The 22,649-nt window shown below is 47.8% G+C and overlaps 2 protein-coding genes across 2 annotated transcripts in view; both read left to right on the top strand.

The window, feature by feature from the left end:
* Positions 1 to 2,792, top strand: part of LOC119402653 (uncharacterized) — a 23,646-nt gene extending 20,854 nt beyond the window's left edge. The window contains exon 7 of the mRNA XM_049418179.1: positions 2,734 to 2,792. Within this exon, the coding sequence (XP_049274136.1) occupies positions 2,734 to 2,792 (59 nt within the window). The remainder of the gene's footprint in view (positions 1 to 2,733) is intronic.
* Positions 2,793 to 3,263: 471 nt separating this feature from the next.
* LOC119403112 (polyserase-2-like) overlaps positions 3,264 to 22,649 on the top strand; it is a 30,256-nt gene continuing 10,870 nt past the window's right edge. Inside the window, exons 1-3 of the mRNA XM_037670060.1 lie at positions 3,264 to 3,426; positions 5,535 to 5,674; positions 9,601 to 9,857. Coding sequence (XP_037525988.1) covers positions 3,264 to 3,426; positions 5,535 to 5,674; positions 9,601 to 9,857 — 560 coding nt within the window. The remainder of the gene's footprint in view (positions 3,427 to 5,534; positions 5,675 to 9,600; positions 9,858 to 22,649) is intronic.

The raw sequence follows: 22,649 nt of genomic DNA, 5'->3' as shown, positions 1-22,649 counted from the left end.
CGTGACGGCTCATCGTAGGAATAGTGCAGCTTCCACGTGCCACCAACCGGTGTTCCTCCGCCGCCGACTTCTTCCAGTGCGATAGCACCTAGTGGTAAAACTGCTGCAATAAGTGCTGTAGAAAGGCAACGGTGACGACGGGAGAATGACGTGCCTTAGTCGGGTGAGACAGAGTTCAGCGCGACGTGTAACGCCTGCCCGCGTTTGCGGCTCTATCTATTAATCTCTACCTCCCGTGTTGCTGAAGCGCAGTGTAGTAGTGTATGCATGAGCACAGGCGTAGCTTACCCTATTACTTAGGAGCGCGCACCGCGCCGTTTCTCTCCTTAATTGACGGCGCTTTGATGAAGCGCATATCGAGTACCAGTGTTTATAATGTGCTTGTTGATGTCATCTTTGCGCGGGATTCACCATACGCTGTGTCAAGGTGTATGTTAAAAACGTGAGCTACCCCAACGGTTAAGTCATGATCATGGGCGTTAGTCGTCGTGATGGAGATATGCCACTAGGCGGTCAACATGGGTGCATCTTCGTCAAAACGGTTGCTATAGCTGCAAGTACCATAGGCATTCTACAAGCTCTAATACATACAAGCTCTCTACACAGTGAGCACTACTTTTGTGAAGACACGTTTCACTTTTGTGTTTTACCGATTCTCATGACGGAGGGATCAGCCATGTTTTTTTTTTTGCTCTTGATGATCAAGTGAAAAAAGCCGTCAAGGTCATTTTGAAGGCGAAAGACTAGACGATTTTTTGAAGGGCATACAAATGTCAAGTTTTTTTTTTTTCGAAAGTCTGCCCTTAGGCATAATATTTATTCAGAAATACACATATAAATTTGCTTCGTGTATGAAGTCCAGTAACGAGGCGGTGGTGAGGTCCACTAATCCAGCGGTCAGGTCGGGGGTGGTCGGCCAGGCCTGAGGCCTGTTGCACGTAGGTGACGACGACGGCTTAATTGTAGACCCGTGCATGTCCACAATAGGTGTGTGACAGTTACATCGCTGATTGGAGCGTCGCAAAATGGGCACGATGTACCATACGGCCGCTGTACCTTTGCGCCCAAAGGGTTGGTCACGGATGGGGTAAGTGCAACCCAACACGAAGCCTCCGCAACGTAACCTCCTCTCAGCGGGTTAAACCACCAGGGAGGTCTGACCCACACGGAGGTATAAGAGCTCGTGTGGTACGTCGGAGGCTTTCTTTTTCCCGTAGCATCTGTCCTTGAGGCATCCTCAGGAAAATGCGGTAGTGGGTGCGGTTGTGACTTGTGGGTGGGTTGCCAAATCAGCTTTTGACAAGGTCCGGCAAAGCGGCCCGAGGCCACCCACTGAACACGTATCCGTACAGATGCGGAGGCAGCAAGATGGTGAATACTATCCGAGAGTGACGTAGACCGATACACTCGTCGTATATCGTGGATAGCTTGCGTCGAGGTCCGTACGAATGATGAGCTGAGAGCATCTGTCAGGTATAAGAAAAGGTATCAGTGCTGCCAATCCGTCACGTATGGCAGCCAGCTCAGCAAGGTGAGCCGGTGGTGCGGGATCCGCAAAATACGAGCATGTCTGGCAAGCCTCTGTATTGATGGACATACAAGAGCGGTGTGAATGGTGGTGCCACTCACACTGGCATCAGTATAGGCGACGAGAGTGGCGGTATCTTGGTGATCGGCCGAAGCAAACGGGAAACTTGGGCGTTCGCCTGGCGTGGAACCGGGTTGTAAAGGCGACCAAGAGGTTTGTTTTCAGTGAGTTGCATTTTGTTCCACGGGGCAATAATGCTCGTCCTCTGAAGGGGAATGGTGAACTTCTTGGCCATGTACCGCGCCAATGCAGCAACCGAACAGAACGTTGATGGCTTGAGGTTGCGCGCACAGCGACGCTGGTGTACTAACTCGTCAATGGTATTTAGTTGGGACTCCTGCTGCAGTACTCTTAACGGAGTGATACGTGGCAGTCCAGTTATGGCCCGCATGGCTTCGTGGTTAATCGCCTCTAGACGTGCCCACTCTGCCAGCGTGAGGTGATGAAACTGGGCGCGGTAGACGAGCCTCGGTTGCAATATCGAACGGACAAGGAGGCGAGCCATGTTGGAGTTAGCGCCACCAGATTTCTTCGCAATCCGTCGTATGAGATGGATAGTTTCTGATGCCTGCTGTTTGGCACTTTTGACCCAAGGTCCTGCAGATCCGGTGGCGTGAATTTCCAGGCCAAGCACACGGAGATTCGAAGTTTCATGTAGCGGCTGCTGATCCAAAATTAACTGCAGAGGCCGAACTCCCAGTATACGACGTCCATACTTGTTCGCAACCGACATAAACTTCGTTTTTTCTTTGGAGATTTCTAGCCCAATCTGGGTGCACCAGTTATGAGTTATGTCGAGGGCCTCTTGCAAAGCTTGTTCTTGACAGCTGATTTCAGGGTGCACTGACCAAAGGGTGATGTCATCTGCATACATGATGTATTTTGCGTGGTGTATTAGCGCCAGCTTCCATCCCAGTGGGATAAGGGCCACGTTAAAAAGAACTGGTGCTAGCACAGATCCCTGTGGGACACCTCTATTGGAAACAAACCGTCCAACTTGTTGACCTGCTAGGCGAATGGAAAAGCTGCGATCGTGGAGAAAGGCTTCACAAACGCGCAGACTCGACTGGGGAATTGGAGCCAGTGAAGAATTTCCACAATAGCATCATTGCTCACATGATCATATGCTTTGCGAATGTCCATAGACAGAATGGTGCGAATCCGTCGAGAGCGACCTCCAACAAGAACCATGGATGAGAGGTAAGCGAGGCCATCCTCAGTGCCCAGATGCGGACGGAACCCAATTTGGCCAGGGTGATACCAGGAGTATCTCTCGAGCCACCACGTGATGCGTGTCGCTAGCATACGCTCTGTCAGCTTACCCAATGTTGAAGTGAGAGCTATCGGGCGCATGTGTGTGATATTTCCTGGAGGCTTTCCTGGTTTGGGAATGGGAACCATTTCTGCATGTCGCCAAGAGTCAGGAATGGCTGATGTAGACCAAGCTTTGTTTATGGCCTCTAACAGGACATGTAGAACCTTGCCTTCAGTGTTTTTGTAAAGTCCATAAGGTATGCCATCCGGCCCGGGTGCTTTGCTCGGTTTTGATTGGTCTATTGCTGATAAGAATTCGGCCATAGTGAAGTCAGCCTGTATGCCCTCTATATCGGCGAGAGTAGGAAGCGTACCTGCATATGCTGGCAAGCAGTTCTGAGCAGTGAATGGAGGCGGTGCCATGTCTAACGCAGGAAAGAATGTGTGGGCAACGATATCGGCGAATGCTGCTGGAGTCTGGCCAGAGGCTAACAGGGCGCAGGCTGCGGGGTCAGGAGGCCGCCGACCGCGTTCCATGGCTCGGAAGGTGCGCCATATAGAGGCATTGGACGCCGAAGGCCCAAGTGAGGAGCACCAGTCCATCCAACGGCCGCGTTCCAGGCGGCGTTCGTGGCGGCGAGCTGGTGCTTGAAGGCGTTGGGCTTCCAACCGAATGGCACTTGCTGTAGGGTCACGTTTTGACGCTACTTCTGCTTGACGGCGCGAGGCCCATAGACGCAGAAGCTGCAAATCTGGAGCAGGTCGCGATTCAGCCACCCATGACACACGTGTTGCTTGAGCTAGTGCCGCACTTAAACAATCTGAAGGATCCGAAAGAGAGCGAGAGATAGTGTTTTCTGAAACTAACCCTGTACTGATCCCAATCCACCACTCGACAAGGCCGGCGAAGGCGGCCAGTTCCGCCCGAATGTAAACCGAGGTGAATTGGGTGGTGGTCGCTACCCCAATAGTCAGGTTCAATTGCCCAGGAGACCGCAAGTACCGCCTAGCCACCAAGATAAGTCCGGTGAATGAGGCAACGCGCGAGGGTGATCACGGCGACGAGTGGCCACTGACACATCATTAAGAAGCGTAAAGTGTGCGTCCGTAAATGTATCCAGCACACTTACGCCACGCGCACTGCAATAAGCATAACCCCATGTTGTGTGAGGCGCGTTAAAATCGCCTGCTACCATTATGGGGCATCCAGGATGCTGTCGCCTTAAGTGCACCAACCATCGAAGAGACATCCGAGCCGCACGACCACTGTATGGACGGGCGTAGAACGAAACAATGATAACGTCGGTGCGTTGGAGACGAACTAAAACAGCCACGACTTCCTGCCACGAAGTACACCATCGCGAAAGGTCCACATGAGTCTGATGAAGAATGGATCGCACATAAACTGCAACCTTTCCAGGGGGAACATCCGGCGTTGAACACCGGCGATCCAAAATGTCAAGTTGGAGTTGTGAAAATGCGTTGATGTGATGGAAGAGTATGTTTAAGTGACGTTGTTTCATTGCTTTCACCCTTAAAGACTGGTCAGGCCGGCAACTTCCGGAATTACCTGTAGCTGCAGCTGGTATGCTTAGTGAATGCCAATATATCATCTCTTAAATATATTTTCTCTCTAAAACTCTCTAAAGTAATGCTGGGCCTCGACTATCTTAACATTTGAGTATGTTCTTTCTACAACTTTACAACCAGCTAAGGCGATTTAACTACAAGTTGCTAAGATATAAAAACAAAACAGCATTATGTATTTTATTGACCGCCATGCATGGCAGATAGCAGCTAAAGTGGTCCGCTGCTAAGCTTGGGATGCATTTTCAATTCCCAGCCACGCAGGAGGCTTATCAATGTGAGTGAAGTGCATATGCATCCGTGCACTTAGATTTGAGAAATCGAGATTGTCAAAAGTAATACAGCCTTTCCCGCTACGGCGTGCCTCATAATCTAAACGGGGTTTCGGCACGTCTAACCCCAGAACACTTTTTAGGAGCGAAGATCCTTAGGCCCTCACCCCGCCGTCGCTGTTGAAGCTCCCTTCTCTTAAGCATCGCTTTAATTTGCAGTGACCGGTGATTTAAGAGGAAATGTTTAGGCCTTGAGCGGTTTGGTTCTAGCGCATCAGACATTAGAGGTTAAAAGAAATAAGCTCTGTGCACAACTGATTATTATGGTCGTCTTCATTTCACCACCTTTATCGTGGATTGTGAAATGACAACCACCATTCTAGCGCACTTCGGGCGTTTTGTCGAAGGTAGTAGCAGACGGTCTCCCCACCCGGCGCCTGCGCAAGAAGACAATGAAAAGCTGCGCCCGCCAAGTGCGCACGGCGTTCCCACGCCGGCGCATGACCGCTCGCACCACTCTCCCACCTGTCTCCCTCTCCCTGCGCTAGTTCCCGCCACTAAGCGCAGCAGGCCCCATCCGCTGCCCACCCTACCGCCTTCATGAAAGCCAGCGGCGAGATCAGGCTCATAGTTGTTTGCATCCCATTTCTCAGGAGCTTCGCTCATCGGTTGTGTTCGTACACGGAACAGCTGCTAGTTTTTGAATAGAACAGCCTTTTTCAACTTTTGCGTGTACTCTGTTTGCGAGCAGCCAAGATTGTTGATATGCTTAGTTATCGTCGTTAGAGAGCACAAACGAATTGTATCAATCTAGAATGATTTCCGCTTCGCAGGTGACAAGACGCAAACGCACTACCTCCGTTACACGTCAGTAAGAGTTCTGCCACACGAATACTGTGAAAGGGTGTACCCTCTCGAGTACCACGAAGCATTGAACTACTGTGCGTATCAAAAGGGCACGGACACCTGTCAGGTATGCAGCACCATCTATCTATCTATCTATCTATCTATCTATCTATCTATCTATCTATCTATCTATCTATCTATCTATCTATCTATCTATCTATCTATCTATCTATCTATCTATCTATCTATCTATCTATCTATCTATCTATCTATCTATCTATCTTTACATACCACAGCTACAGTTGGGCTATTTGCAGGAGTTACAATATCGTACATCAACTGCCGACGAAAACAATCGCATAATGAATGGCCACTAGCGAACCTCTCCAGGCGAGAAGTTCCAGTAGTTGATCACTGAGGCAAACTTTTATGCGTATTCACAAATGTTCTAAGTATAAATGTCAAGAGGTTTAGTTCGTGAGAGCTACGAGCCCCGAAATGGATCGGCAAGCCTGATGCGTTTGTGCCAAGCCTAGGCAGTATCGGGATACTCCTGTATCGCGATAGTATCTTAGAGACACTTTTGAGTATCTGTTATTCTATATCGAGATACCATTGCAAAACGTATTTGTATCTCACAAGTGAAATACTTTTACGATGTATTGATTATATTGCGATAGAATACAGGGCATGAGTACCTCGCTACTTTTTGTCGGAAATGAGATGACGTGTTTTCAAGGGGGAAGGAAGACTTTTTGCCCTAATCCAAGCAAAGGCGCTTTGCCGGTCGGTGACACAGTGAGGGCGGTGAAGGCTATAAAGGAATATTGTCATCTTGTGCCGATCGAAGTCGCTGTCTCTGAAGGTAGGTGCCACACTCCGTATTTTTGGGAGCGGGAAGCCGTTTCTGAAGTTCGCGAGTATTCAATGCGCTGAAACACCCATCATAATATTATCATGACCTAATAATTGCCTCAGCGGAGCATCAGCATCCCCGAAGAAAAAAAATTCCAATATCTGTATTCCTGTAAATTTATTCCGGGATACTTTTTCCTTGTGCTTGCAAAAGTATCTCCGCAATATCCCGTTACCTCAAAGACAAATGTATCTCAGTATCCGTATTTTAGGCTTCCAGCGCATGTATTTCAATATCTGTATTCGGAATACTTTTTCGAGTATCTCTGCCCAGACCCGGTATATACAAAGATGTACGGCGTGACGTGTCAGTTAGAGAGCGCAGAAACATTCAACGTGTGGATGAAAGGGTTAGACGAGGACTAGATTCACCTTAAGAACTTGGGCGTTGTACATTACCCTTTGATAGATATCGAAATCGATATCAACGTAATAGTCATAAGGTGAGATGTGTGCTAAAGAACGCAGGTTTTCTGTGAAACACTGGACTATAAGGAACTCCAGGTGGTCAGAATTAATCCGACCCCCCCTCCCCTTCCCAACGACTTCTGCCTCCACCCATATTGCGATTGTGACATGTAAAATATCACAATTTATTGAAAAAAATTGTGAGTCATATGTCTATTTTGAAGGTGGACGACCAATGAAGCTGTTAAGCACCCGACACATATGTGACACAAAATTTAGTACCATTACCGATCACGCACCCTGCAACTAAATTCAAAATGTCTGCCCACAATGTCCCTTTTTGATTTTAGCCTATGCTCCTTTAAACTTTTCCACTTGGGGAACACTGTGTTTGCGTCTTTTTGCCGCATTCTCAGTTTCGTGACATGTGCATCGTTGTCTGCCTCGGCGCATGCGCTTGGCGTTTCGTGCACGATTTTTGTCGGTGTGTGCTGCCCGTGTGTGCGTTCTATTCTTTTTTTAAGTGGACTGATGGTGAGTGGTGGCGTTTATCTAATGTAAGTGCCGCATACGTTTTAACAACGGAACTGTTTGAGCCTGGCGTAATGTGCCTGCTGATTCCGAAAACTATCATCATCATGAACCGGCACGCTTTCTCTTCTGGAACGCGGTAGGCGCACCAGAGTAAGCTAGCCAGAGATCGAGCGCTAGGACGCTACTCAACGGTTCCATAGACGTTCCAGGTAAGCTAGCCAGAGACGGAGCCCTAGGGCGCTCACCAACGGTTCCATAAAAGTTCCAGAACGCGGTACGCGTTCCAGACGTAAGCTAGCCAGCCACGAAGTGCTAGGACACTCGCCAATGCAAGCCAGAGTTGAAGCTTAGTTTAGCTTGTGGGCAAATACTGGGCAAATACTGGGGTGAAGCTTCTATAAGGAGGGTGAATGAGGGATAAACAATGTCTAGCTTTATATAGCATAACCAATATGATATGAACCTTAAAGTTTTATATGACTTGCTGAACTTAGCAAAACTTGATATAGCATAACCTAGAAAAACTGTAACAATATTATAGCAACACCTTAACCAAACCATCGCATAACAGACAATACACCTCCGCTGCGCCATAGCCTTGCCTAATTCCAGTCCTAAGTCCAGTCATGCGCTCTTAAGCAAATCCCATAGCTGCCCTTGTACAGTTCGTTGACATTGTGTAATCTAACATTGCTGACAAAAAGCACTTGCACCTATACTGCAAATATGTTCCGCGGAAAGCTGCAAAGTGGTGGAATGGTTAAGAAAGAAAAATTGACAACCACCCGTTGATTTGCAATAATATGTGTCCTAATATGAGAACTGATGTGCGATAGTATGTGTCCATGTGCTTTGAGTGGTCGATAAGTTCGCCCTCGCACTACTATAGCTAGCTAGCTGATGAACTTAATTAAGGTACAGCGACCGCCCAGGAAAGGTGTGGCCACCGGGTTCCATCCCCGGACCAGGACGAATGTTGCGGCAAATAAGCTTTCTTTCTGATAAATCCGCATGGATTTCCTTGTGGCTTCGTGTTACAAATGGGTGGTTTCAATTTTTCTTAACTAATTTCGCTAAATGTTGCCACACCGATTCCTGCCAGCATTGAAGCCAGCGTTTTTCGTTGCGACACGTAAAGTGGGCAATCACAAAATATATGTGCTGTTGTTTCCCACATTTGGCAGCGTTCACAGTTCGAGCTGTCCGCACGGCCAAAGAGTTGCGCGTAGCAGCTAGTGAAAGCAACGCCCAGGCGAATCCGGTGTAACACTAGCATAGTTCGCCAAACTCATGAGCCGACTCACTCTGACTCCGATCGAGCCGTGAGTCAGAGTCAGAGTGAGTCTGGGTTAGTAATATCTTTGTGAGTTGGAGTACGAGTGAGTGCATTTGAGAAACATTTTAGTCAGTCTGAGTCCGAGAGAGCCCTACGAGCAAAATATATTTCTTGCGTCAGTTTGAGGAGTGACCTCCACATTTTTTGCCTAATTATGATCTAATCTACTCAACTTCAGCATTACTATCAGCCTTATGTCGGCTCACGTTTATACTCATTTCTACTGACACATACTACAAACCGCTAGCGTCCATACGCCAGCTCAAGATCTATTGATCAGATGCAAGAGTTACGAAGGGAGAGGGGAAGAGGTGCCTTGACCTCCGCTTGCAAACTCTTTCACGGATAGTTATTCATAAAAACTATCTCGTGTAAGTGCTCTCTTTCGACAAAAATTTTCTCACTGGGTTGCAACCACTGATAATTCGTATTTAAGAGCACGAAATCAAAAGATTCCAAGTACAGCACAAATTATGCCAGATACTGGGGTTAAAAAGCATTGACACTGTGATCGGAAAGGCTGCTTATATGCTAACGGACTCATGACTCGATACATTAAGACTACCTCAGACTGAGATCTTGCCGTGAGTGTGAGTCAGGGTGAGTCCGGGTGAATAATGTCTTGGTGAGTTGGAGTCCCAGTGAGTCCGGTCGAGAAAAACTTCAGTGAGTGTGACTCCGAGTGAATCGGTTCAGGAAAATTTTGGTGAGTCCGACTGAGCCCTAAGCGCAAAATATATTTCTTGAGTGAGTCTGAATGAGCTCCACATTTTTTGCCGGTCTATCAGCCCTAGTCGTGTACAGGTTCGATGTAATTAAGGTTAATAGGATAAGTTTTCACATCTTGAAAACACGCGCAGGGTGATTCTGGAGGGCCGCTATTCGCCAAGAGCACGAGCGGTACGTACGTCCAAGTTGGAGTAGTTTCTCACGGAATCGGCTGCGCCCAAGAAGGTGCGCCTGGAGTCTACGCACGGGTGGACGCATACGCTCCGTGGCTGACAAAGGCTGTGGCCTCCGACGAAGGCTACAGTGACCTTTCCGTGGCGCCTCTGCAGGAGAGCATACCGAAGCCAGAGGACAACATGTCGCCTCTGTTCATCCCACTTTCTTGGCCGTAACTTTCGAAATAAATTTGGTTCACAAAGCAGGCTGTCTGGCGGATTTGATGCCCTTAGGGTGAACTTAAATATTTAAGGCGAAAGCCTTAGATGCCTCATCAAACGCGAACATTTACCATCGGCGACGTCAACGTCCCATCGCATCGGCGTCAACACGTGTGATGCAAAAAATCACCGCCATGTCGTGACGCCGTGCACCTAATGACGTATTCATGATGTCACAAATGTCCGACATTTGTGTAGTCATTATGACGTCATCGGGATGTCACTTCACGTGACGTCACATCAAGACATCACATGTCATCGTCGCTCGCTCAAAGGTGGGCCAATCGCGGAGGCAGTGCAAACCAGGTGAGTTGAAAAAAAGATTCCACTGCACCCTATCCTGGAGGCGGTGCTAAACTACGTTGGGTGCCGTAAGCTTTCGGAAGGGGTGGTGGAGGATCAGTATATCGACTGAGAAGAAAAAGACGATGGCTTTCGCCTTTGAGTCGTCTTAGGCGAATTCATAAGGGACCCTGGGAGTTTTGCAGTTAAATGGGGTCGTTAGTCCATGCTATGTCTGTCGTATTCATGTTCTACGTTCTTAACCCTTTCAGACGTCACCTATAAAGAACTGTCTGTACATGCGTCAAATCGATACAGCGGCACTGGGTATTCTATTGCAACAAGGTAATGTCATAATGCGTTAATTCACGTGCATTAGAGTAATTCATTCTAATTCGATTGTAATTAAATTTTTGTGTGTTGTGAAGTCATTCATGCTCCGTTTTTACGTTTTTGAACGAAATCTTACTCCAGAAATATAGCGCAACTTTCTTTTCGGGTATGTTCGTTTGGAGCAACGAAAAATTATACTTTTGACGTGGCTCTCGGGAAGGGGCATGTCCAACGACTCGTCGTGCAGTGTAGTGCCTTCAGCAAATGGATCATATACAACAGTGGTTTAATGAAGTTAAATGAAGAAAATACATTGTGCAGGAGGTTCATTTCATCCAAAGATCAAGGTATCTGTTCTCTCTTAGCCCCTTGTCGTTACAAATGGCAAAAACAAGTGGTGAAGACATTTGTGCACATAGAGTGTCACAGGGTTAAACACTGTTTCAAGGCGGAAGCCTCAGGTGCCTCATCAAATGCGATAAGTGATTGTTCGAAGGCGTCGGCGTCAACGCGAGCGATGCAAAAAAAAAAAACGCCGTAATGTGCTGACATCACCATATGACATCATCGTGACTTCACAGGTCACTAGAAGTGTGACACTATCATGACGTTCCTGTGACATCACAGAACGTGACGTCGCATGATGACGCCGTGGCATGACACCATCACTTGGCCTAAAGTCACTGTAACTTGGCCTAGAGTCACTGTATATGCTACCTTTAGGTAGCAGAGTTGCGCATAGGACCGGCTAGCAACCACAGCTATGCGGTGAAGTCGCACTCCGTTTTTGCAGGTGACATGCCTACCGCGTCGCCGATTAACATGGCTTGCGTGCCGAAGACCGGCGATAAACATTGGCTGTCGATGACTAGAGTTAATTGAGTGAGCTGCAGCGGCGGCGTCGAGAAATACAAAAATTGGCCCGAGCGTCAGCTTCTCCGCAATGCATGGTTGCTAGCGGCGTTGGAAAACAGATGCGCAACTCTGCTACCTAAAGGTAGCATATACAGTAACTCTAACTTGGCCAAACGTGGGGCGCTCCCTGAGGCACTGCGAAACCACGTGATGTGCAGAAAGCTTCCAATGCCTCCGATCCCGGAGGCAGTGCAAAGCCACGTTGGGTGCTGAAAGCTTTCGGGGGGGGGGGGGGGGGATCAATACAATCGGCTAAGGAAATCAAGAGTTTGACGAAACCTTGTCTGGTCGGGAACAATCATGGTCAAAAGTAAGAGGACGCCGACCAAAAACACTTAAAAAAACATTGCTGATCCCTCCGTCATAGGAATCGGTATAACACGAAAGTGAAACGTGTCTTCACAGAAGTAGTGCTTATTGTGTAATGATATATGAGAGCTTGTACAATGTCTATTCGTGTTTGGCAGCTATAGCACCGTTTGACGTGGATGCACCCATGTTGACAGCATGTCTATCGCGACGACTAAGGCCCATGATCAGGATTAAACCGTTGTGGTAGCTGACGGTGTGAACATATATTTGGACACAGCGAATCGTGAATCCCGCGTAAGGATGATATCAACAAGCTCATAATCAACACTGGTACCCGGTATGCACTTCTTCAAAGCGTCGTCAATTAAGGAGAGAAACGGCACGGTGTGCGCTTTCTAGTAATGGGTATTCGCAATGCCCATAGACTGTCGCGCCGCCAAGCGGAATTCAGGAGCGTCCTCTCGAGGAGGGTTAGTAGACGATAAAATGGCAGCACTACGCAGTCTCTCCCTTGTTCGTCTGTGCTAACCTCAGTGTTAACGCATTGGCAAGGAAGGTACACTACGACTTTGCTCGTTCCCTGCATCAGTGAACAAACCGGGCCCTCCGTGACATGAGAAATCTGATTCGTTCTTGCGAGACGCGAAGTTTTCGTGAAAATACGTGGCAACTCGCGCTTTCAATGCTAGCCCACAGCGTACGCATACTATCAGCTTCGCGAGGCTTTCTGTAGCCACGTAGGTTAGTTAAATATTATCGTCTGACATATTCAGTTGAATCTCACCCTGTTTTACTTGCATATAGCATTGGTCAGTGTTTCTTGTAGAGCATGAATCCAACACTACACGGGAAGTCGCGCGGGCTCGCGATGTGCACTTGTAAAACTCAGCGATCTCAGGTTGTCGATACATTAAAATAGGGCCTGTATCCTTTGTCAGCAAAGCGCTGTTACTAATCGTGCGAGCGACGTTTCAATCATTCGAGGACGCATCTGCTCCCACGCCTTTCGTGGAGCGAACGCTTTCCACACCGTCCTTCGCCAGTGTGTTGGTGTTGGTTTCATAGCCAGCGCTGCGCCGTTTGTTTTTGTACGTTTGTTGATAGGTGGCAGCACACTGCAATTCGTTGACCGATCCGAGAGCATAATGTTCTTCGCGCCCAGACTGCCCAGACCACCCAGACGTCTCTCTAATTGTAAACGTGGTGACGCGGAGTGGTCGCAGTCGTTCGGCGGAGGAATTTCTTCGGATTGCTTTCAGCAGTGATGTTGAAAGAAACCATCTTGACGAAGAGGATTTTTCACTTGAGATTGAAGACTGTGAAAGCACCGAGAGTGACAGCTGTGACAGCGACGATGAACGATCAGCTGAACTCACGAGGAGCGAGTTGCACTTCACGTCCCCTCGTGCGTTAATGTTCTTTCACGCTCGTAAGTCACTTTGATTGTATTTAACGTATAATATCCTTGAGTGAGATCAGAATAAAAGCATAGTTCTTCTTGTGCATTGCATATATCACAATTATTGTGGATATTATGGAGCGCCGCATCGCCAACACGCTCGAGCTCGACCAGCGAAGCGAAATGGTTAGAACGATGGAACGTGCAGTCACGGCCACAATCTACGCCTCTCGGCTAACTTCTTCGACGTTGCGAAAAGCATACGTGTGCATTCTTTTCGATATTCATGTTTGGATCGGGCTGATCGAATCTGCAACATGCGAGTGAAGTGAATTGCACACGGCTAGAGTCTAAGCATGGCTGTGACACAAGCGCTACTGAATGGGATGTTAAATGCTCGTGTTCCGTTGAAGACGTAATACCGCGTTCCCGACTGCGCAAGTAATGACGACGTGCGGTCCCGTGCTGCAGCGATGGCGCTACTCGCTGGCGGCCTACTACTGCGGCAAATCCGTCAGGCAGGCTCGGTACGTACTACCTCGGTGTGCCGTTCAGCTCATACGTCAATTTTAGTTCATGCAGTTTTATGTAGCACGCACGGGATATCGCAAAGCATCGTTATGCACGGTAATGGAGCTGAAATATAACCTTTCACACCGCAGCAAATAATTAGGTGGGGGGTACTTAGCACCTTCCATGGTTTGGGAAAGTATTTTAGTCTCATATCCAATTCAGCGCGGCTCCTGACTTCATCCGGTGAAAGTGGCACGGGCCGTACGTCCGCATGTCCTATCTGTTCCTATGCTAACAAACGGGTTGACCCTCCTCCTGGCGCCATCTTGAAAAGCACGTCGCGCCACCTATAGTTCGTGGGCATTGCGAATATCCGACGCCTGTACTCATGCATACCCTAACACACACTGCGCTTCAGCAACATGGGAGGTAGAGGTTCGTAGCCTGAGCCGCAAACGCGTGCGTCCCGATGGTTTCTGTCTTGCAGGCGCTGCTCTCGCTCCACGAAGGCACGACATTCGCCCGTCGAAATCGCGTCCTTTCTGCAACGCGTATTGCAGCAGTTTTGTTAGCCGGTGCTCTCGCAATTGAAGCGGCCGGCGGCGGAGAAATCCCGTTGGTGCACGTGGAAGCTGCACTACTCCGATGAGCCGACGCACGCTAACACGAAGCGAAAGGCAAAGAAAGAACGTAACCAACGTAACTGCGTCAAGGGTGCCTCGGCGACGCCAGCGCGGCCAGTCTACCTCTCTGGTATCGAGACGCTGTGTGCAGTGAACTTCGACGGAAACGAGGAAAGAAAGACTGGTGCTACACACAGAGTGAAACAATAAAACTATAACAACAAGGAATCCGCGCGATCCTCCGACATGGCGTGCAATCTCGGAGTAAGCGCTAGTAAGTGTCGATCGTGAAGCATTACTTCTTTTCACCTCTCACAGACGGCGGCACCGCCCCGCTCCGCCTAAAGTCCCTGGATATTTTTGGGAAAGTACCGTCTTTCTTTTAACCGAGCCGCCACGCCGACCACCCTCCTCTCCCGCCTTCCACCTCCCCGCTTCACAGGCCATCGCCTAGGAAACGCGCGCGTTATCTGCGTGACATAGCATTCTTGATAGGAAAGTGGCGTGAGCCGGGTTATAGGGCCGGCGCCCGCACGGTGGTCGTTTGGGAGAGGAGATAGCTGTGGTTTGGACACTTGGGAGAGGAGGGTTGGACACTTGGTAGAGGATATGGAGGAGAGTGTCGCTACTTTCTATATATCAAGGGACTTTAGCTCCGCCTGCCGCGAAAGAGAATGTGTAAGATATAAGGCGCGTTCGTGCCGTCTAGCATCTCCCGAGTTGGCTTAGTCGGTAGGGCGTCGGGCGCTTGCCGTCGCGGCCGCAACGTCGTGGGTTCGATTCCCAGCGGGGTATCTATTTCTTGGTTTTTTTTTTCTTTCTCACCTGTTGGCTTCCATTTTTAAGTGCGAATGCACTTTATAAGCGACCCTGAATCCGCCGTCCCATAGCAACGGCGCGAGGAGCGGAGAGGAGCGTCTGTAGCAACGGCGCAGCGACGTCACGCCCCACGTGACTGCGCGCGCTCCGCCCTCCGCTCCGTGGCTGCGCGCGCCCTGCGCATTGCCTGTGGTGATGAAGGCCGGCGGCGAGACGCCGAACGAAAGCGTGCGAAGCGAGCCGAGCACCCCGAAGCCGATCTGGCGCGGGGACGCGCGATGCGTGAGCGAGCGCGGGCCCTCGAATTCGATCGGCCGGACGCGCGCTTCAAGCGAGACTTCCTGGACCGCAGCTTCGGATATAGCTGTGCGGTGTGCGATCGACTGTGGTTCGACAACAACCTGAGCCCCATCTCGGGCGTGCGCAACGCCGCCAACAAGTTGAACGCGTTGCGGGTTCTTTGGAACGAGTTCGGAAGACAGATCATCATCATCAGTAAAAGTGCTTTGCACTTAAAAACGGCCAGACCTCCGTGGGTCGGCTGGCGCGTGCTCTCTCGCTGCCGTCTCCTTCGCTCGGCTCTGCAGTTTAGTCGCGCGCGCCCCCTCATAGCATCACCCCGTGCTTCGCACTTCCTCATACTCCCCTCCGGGGAAATGCGGGTTTTTTTTCAGCGTCATATCCGTGACGGATGTACTTGGTGAACCCCGGCATAAAACACTTTCGTGTTAAAATAACAAAGACGTTTCGGCTCCCGTTCGGGGGCCTTGTTCACAAATGAAGCAATTGCTTCATATCACAAATGCCCGATTTCACAAATGCCTTCATTCCACATTGCGCCGATACATTCTTGCTGGGTGGACTGCTTCCTCCATTCTGTCTGGTTGGCATTCCCGGAAGACCAACCCTGCAATTGCCACTGAAAGCACCAGCAGCTAGAAAAGGAGAGTCACTCATGAAGATGAGAAAATAAACGCGTTCTTGTTGTCTTACGGTGCCATAGCCTTATACTAGTACATCTTTCTAACTTCACACCGCGAATAATACGTAATAGCCTTACTATAGTTTGAGATTTACCATGTCTCAGGTTATCTCTTTACGTGTGCCTGTGATGTGTGTAATCAAGCAAAATAAGACTTCCCATTGGAAGCCCCGTGTTTCTCATGTGTTCCGGGGACAGGTGCGGTGAAAGAACGTCGAAAAAGTATAGAGTTGTACTGCTGGGGCCCCAAAGTGGCTTACGTACGTAAGGCTTTGCGATTCTTTGCATTCCCGTTCGGTACGGGTGGAAGTAGATTACGTACACAAGACACCTGGGGTCCCCGGCGCTAAAACTGTCTAGTAATTCTGATGGAGCCGATGTTTCAACAAGAGGACTAGTCTTCGTCAGGGAAGCATCTGCTCTTCTTAGCAGCGTTTTTTTTTGTGCGCCTAGCTCCCTCTTCCCCAGCCTCAACGACTGCTCAAGAAGAGAAAGGTTACTCGACGAGGAGAATAAGCTTGTGCGAAGAAATGGATAACGGAATATTGTCTCTTGTTCACGGCCTGACGGGGGCGTCCGGAACATATACTAACAGCACCTTCACCACATGTCACACAATTGTGAAGGTGAAGCAACTCCGGTAGGTAACGATGAGACACTTTATTGGGCGAACTTGTGTCCAGAAAGCAAAAAGCGGCACTCAGTGCAACGATAGCCCGGTGCACAATCCACGGTCGTCGGTAATCTGATGGTCGTCGAGACACTTCGTCTTGATTGATAGTGCCGTTATCGCAGGTGCTCACGTAAGCTCCCGAACAAACTTGAACAGTCGCCACCGGCGTGTAATTTTACAGAACAGCCTGAAACACTCGCGAAGCTTCCCAAACATTGCAGCGCGGCTTGCGCCTAGCGGTGCTAACAGTTTTTGTGGGTGAAACCCGCTCACATCAAAATAAAGAAAGGTGCCTGGCAACATGCAATCATAAAAAATAGGTTTTTCTACAGCAAATTCTACTTTGTCCATTCACAGGTTTTCGAATGACTACCGTGGGAGGCCTATTCTTTGTCGCGTATGCACTTTCAACACATATATTTGTGCAAAATGCTTGGCTTTGAATTTCGCGTGGCGTCCCCTCCCTTCACTTCCCGAGTACACGATATACTCTGACTCTTACGCCGCCATCCGTAACATACAGAACCGCACATTACCCCCATACCTCCAACAGGAGGTTGAGCAAGCTGTCTATGCACTGCAACCTTCCCCTGTTTTCCTACGCTGGGTTCCTGGGCACTCGGGGATTGACGGCAATGAGCTGGCTCACCGGCTCGCCCGTGATATATTGCACCGGGCACCGTTCATCCCCTGGCCCACACCTTCGGGAGACAGTGGGAGCTCCGTCAAGAACGATGGGAAGATCTCGCTGCGCCATACTATCAAGGAGGTATACCTACAGCTCCGACTCGACAAGCGTCTTTACCCTCCTCCTCATCCATCGCTCACTCTACTAGAGGCTCGAATTCTACGGCACATCCAAATGAACTGCCTGATCACCCCCTCTCGCCTTTTTCTTTATAAATATAGATCGGACCCCTGCTGTCCCAATTGCCCATCTACATATGCAGACCTGCCACACTGCCTTTTCTACTGTCCAACTGCTCAGCAATCCAGCTCTTATCCTCCCCCTTTCCTTTCCATCACCACCTGGCTCGACTGGATCGGCGCCGAAGGGGAAGAAGAACAGCGTCGACTGATCGCGCAGGCGGTCGAAATGCTCGGCCTATGAATTTGGCTGAATAAAAGTCTATTACTTGCGTGGCGTCAATGTGGGGTATACTAATGTACTTTATGCTCTCGTCCACAAGCAGGCAATTGCAATTTCAGGTTGGTAAAGGATAACTATCGCGCTAACTTAAATCGTAAAGCGCCGCACCACGAACGGGAAAGATGTAAACTTTATTCCAACCTACAACAAGCTAATTTCTCGTACCGTTTTTTTTTCATTTGAACAAAATTTAATTAGGCAGCGCAGTCGGCTTCAACAACACCCTTTCTGCCTTCATTGCCAACGCGTTCGTGTGGTTCCAACTAAAAAAAAGTTAAGTCCCTCGGATCCACTTATTAATAAGTCAACTTACAGAGTAAGTCATAATAGTGAACTACAAAAGGGTGTCATGCTGCGCTGTTTGGTCAGCGCAGAAAGTGTGAAAAAAAAAACGCTGAGTACAGAGACAAGGTATGAAAAGCCAAACATAAGCGATGTGTCCACTCGATGCTTGCGTGTTGGTATCTTACATATATCTCACTTTTTTGTGCAGCTAGCTCGCCTGCCATACGAATAGAATGCTCGTGGAACATATTATAATGGCTGAGCTTCAGGAGTCCGTATTGAGATGTTAGGATGCACGGCAGATATTGTTATTCAGGTGCACTCAGTTGTTCCTAATGTGCTCATACTACAATGTTCTGGACATGCGTAGTGCCCATTGTGGTACTCCTAAGCATTTTGAGCAATGCGTCGCGAATAGTTCCTATAAAAACTGGGTATTTAATACTTATTTATTACTGTAGTGACGATGTCAATTAATGCTACCTGAAGGAAGTGGTAGTCGTCTTACCTTCGGGCTTCGAAATGTAACCCTTCCCAGTAAAACCTAATTAGAGCACGCTTCCTAAAAATTACTGCTAGCAGCCTGTATATATTGCTCTCAGACTTATCGTAGCCAGAAACTTAACAATGGCGTCGACATCCTGCGGCGTCGGCGTGAACACGCGTGATGCAAAAATCATCCTGATCTGATGACGTCATCTTATGACGCCATTGATCGCCAAGTTTTTAACGTCATCATGATGTCACTATGACGTCATTCACCATGATGTCAAATTATGACGTCATCCTCAGACACTGCCGCTTGGTCAAAAGTGGCCCGGTCACGGAGCCACTGCAAAACCATGTGAATTGCAGAAAGCTTGCACTGCCTCCGATTCTGGAGGCAGTGCATAACCACGTCAGGTCCAGAATGCTTTCGGTGGGGGACGGAGGAGGATCAATTGATCGAGTGAGGAAAAAAAGAAGATGGCTTTGGCCTTGGAGTTTTGTTAGGCGAATGTATAAGGGACCCTGTGATTTTTCCCACACAATACATACCTGGTTTCTATCAACTACAGCGGCTGACAAATCCATCCTCTGCTTTCGATTTCCTATCGGTAGCCACCGAATGTTTATTTTGTCGGCAAAAACATTAGTTAACATTAGTCGGCAAAAATATAGGGCAACAATCCGGTAGCATGTCTGTTGATGAGCTATACAATCTACATACACGTGCAATATCATTCCTTCACAGTACTTCAGCATAATCTTTCTCAGTAAGTTCCATTAACAAAGATAGCCAAATACGCATGCAGGACTTGAAATTATAGAACTGAATTTTTGTTCATGGCGTGTCACCCACGAGCCACGACATGTTGGTCATGTGATAGGGATGCCCGTACTTGAAACGCCCATACCCAAAGTACCGTTTTCGAATGATACCACTGTCTGCAAATTGTCCTAGCACAGAATTATCGTGAACCTTTCCTATATGACATCTCTTTACTTCAATTGCGATTCCAATGAACAGCATTTAGCGAATGAACTTCGCTAGATTACGGACAGAATAGAAATTTAAGGAATGTTTGAAATGAAAACGCAAACCAAGAGAACTCAATATGCAGGAAAAGAATTTTAAAAAACAAAAGTGAATGACACCTACAACTTTCTCGAATACTTTAAAAATCTGGAGATATTCAAGCACATAATACAATGCCCAATAAACTGTCGTTAGTACCGCACTGAATTTGGCCGTGCACACATATTTCTCTTTTCTCTTAAGATATGAAAGCAGCTTTAAGTTTCCAGTGCTTCGCCCCCTTCTTTAATATTTATTTCTTTATTTCATTTATTTGAAATTGTTTCAGACAGCGAGAGTCTTAGATAGTAAGGCTAAACGCAGAACATTGTCTGGTTGACTAAGGCTTTGTCATCCGTACATTCCTCTGCAGTGATGCAGTACAGAATAAAGGAACAAACAAAAATTTTTACAAAACAATGACACACAACCTAGACTATCGGTACGGGTGAATCAAAAGTGAATAACGTTACAATGACGTCATGTAAGCTCTGCAGTGCCATCTTGGGGGCGTAGACTATGTGACCGCCATAAGTTCCTCTATCTACACAGTCCTGCAGTGCAGTTGTTTCCAAATATAGACCCTCCTTGGACTGCTTGTTTTCTTTTTCTTTTTTATCTGTCAGTTCAGTATTCACCTAGGTTTGTATTTCACTGAGAAGTAGCTGTCGTTTGTTCGATGAATAGAGAACAGCGTTTGTACGATGGCACCACCACTGCTTCGTTTTCTTCGATTCCCCTTCGAAAGCGTCTATTTGTGCCTAGAATTGTGCATTGCTGGCATCCTCCTGACTTATTTTTCTTCTTCTCCGTCTCCCGCAAAAAAAGAGCAAGGTTGAGACAGCAGTATAAAAAATCTCGTAATCCAACTTTTTCGCCCCTTTGTCATCATCTTTATTTGGACCTGCCCTAATAACCGACTACGTTCAAGGTAGCTGTACTGTTCTTTATGTAGGTGACATTTCGCTTTGAATTGGTAAGACTGCGTAAATAGTTTGAATTTTGAATTGCTACTCGCGACTTCGATTTGTAAGGTCACTTCATCAGGCTTTTCACATCAATGTTTCCTTTGTAAAAGCTTCTGAATGATTACCAATAGTTAAGGGGTGGTGTAACACCAGCAAGACATCGCTAAATATTTCTAAGGAATGTTACTATTGCTAATTTGAAACATACAGAGGAAACTGCATAATAGTAGCGATTTGTTCAAATTTTACGGGAAAATTACACGGTTCCTGTCCCATTCGATAGCACCAGCTGTTTCGCTTACGCTGGAATTGGTGTCATTACCCATTGTTCAGAGATTCAATTCTGTTCAAGAGATGGTAATTGCAAGCTTCTCTTGTACTATAAAACAGTCCGTCTGTGAAGATGTCAACTGATCATTAGTGATATTGGGCACGTAACCACGAAAAGCGACAGGCCAACAGCAACCGTGTCCAAGACAAAAATTCTCATGTGATTTCGGTCTCACAATCGATTTCGCGCGCTCTTGTCACATAACTGCAGGACGTATTGGTCGTGGTGATGACTCTCGATCAGGCATTGTGCTCGTTCAAATTTCTCTATGCTGTATACAGCTAGCCTCGTCCGCCAGAGTGGATCAGTCGTTACGGTGCTCGGCTGCTGACCCGAAGGTCGCGCGCTCGATCCCGGCCGCGGCAATCGCATTTCAGTGGAGACGAAATGGTAGAGGCCCATGTCGTGTGCGATGTCAGTACACGTTAAAGAATACCAGATGGTCGAAATTTCCGGAGCCCTCTACTACGGCGTCCCTCATAAACATATTGTGGTTTTGGGACGTGAAATCCCAGCAATTTTTATATACATCTAGCCTCGACAGACACTGCAAGCTGAAAACATCTCGTAGTGATGTATTCACCAGCTAATCATGTGACTGCTATGCTTAGAGTTCCTTGCATATTGCAAGAATCTGAAGAGCTATGAAAAAGCAATTTTCATGGAGCAGGTTTAAAGCAAGTATCAGGAAGGACGGGCAAAAGTAAGCTGCAATTATCTTCGGGATGGAGCCGTTGGCTTCATCCCAATATGATGTGCTCTTCATCCCAATATAATATGCGCAAAGCAGAAGATGCGACAATGGCGCGAAACTACCCCAAAGTACGCTATTCATAGATTAGCGGGCAGTACAGTCGCGCTGTCCTCTACGGGAGAAAAGCGACCAGTACGAATGAACTCGGCAAAGACAAGGACATCGGCAGCTCTTGCACGTGGGACGTAACGTTTCCATTGGTGTGTTTTGATTAGCTTCCATTATCGGAGCTGGTAGCGCCGTTTCCTGTTATTAAAAAATATACAATAACAGGATTGCCCCATGCGTTCTTCGCATGAGTGTCATATTGATACATAAAGGAAGTATGTAGAACTTGTGCTGTATGCAATGATACATAGTGAAAGGTCCTCGTACCTAAATCCATATGTGAGAAATACGTGCTAGTGATATATGTTTTTTTTGTTGTTGTTTCTTCAACAGAGTGCCGACGTTGGCAGCAATTCGAGAGAATAATGGTTTACGTATTCGTACAAATCAGCCTACTGCTTGTGGCAATTCAGTCGGTAGGTATGACTATTAGTTTTGAGTTAGCATGATAAATCTAAAGACACTTAAAACAATGCTTTAGCTAGGTAAGTGTTCAACCCACCGAGCGAGAAAGATGACATGTACGTAAGCAGTGGAAAAGTATCGAGAAGTTGTTGAACAAGGTACAAATAGCCATAAACAGATAAAATATAACAACAGAGGGTAACTCCTGCACCTCTTATCAACAAAATATTTACGGCATATCGATCACCCCAGTATTTCTTTCTTCAGTGGAAAATTGCCAGGGCGTAAGAAAACTTCATGCTAATGTTATCTCAGTTGAGATTTTCCGATTGG

The sequence above is a fragment of the Rhipicephalus sanguineus genome, chromosome 8, assembly GCF_013339695.2.
Source record: "Rhipicephalus sanguineus isolate Rsan-2018 chromosome 8, BIME_Rsan_1.4, whole genome shotgun sequence".
Taxonomy (NCBI): Eukaryota; Metazoa; Arthropoda; class Arachnida; order Ixodida; family Ixodidae; genus Rhipicephalus; species Rhipicephalus sanguineus.
The sequence above is the reverse complement of the archived record's forward strand: the minus strand, read 5'-3'. Positions and strand labels throughout refer to the sequence as shown.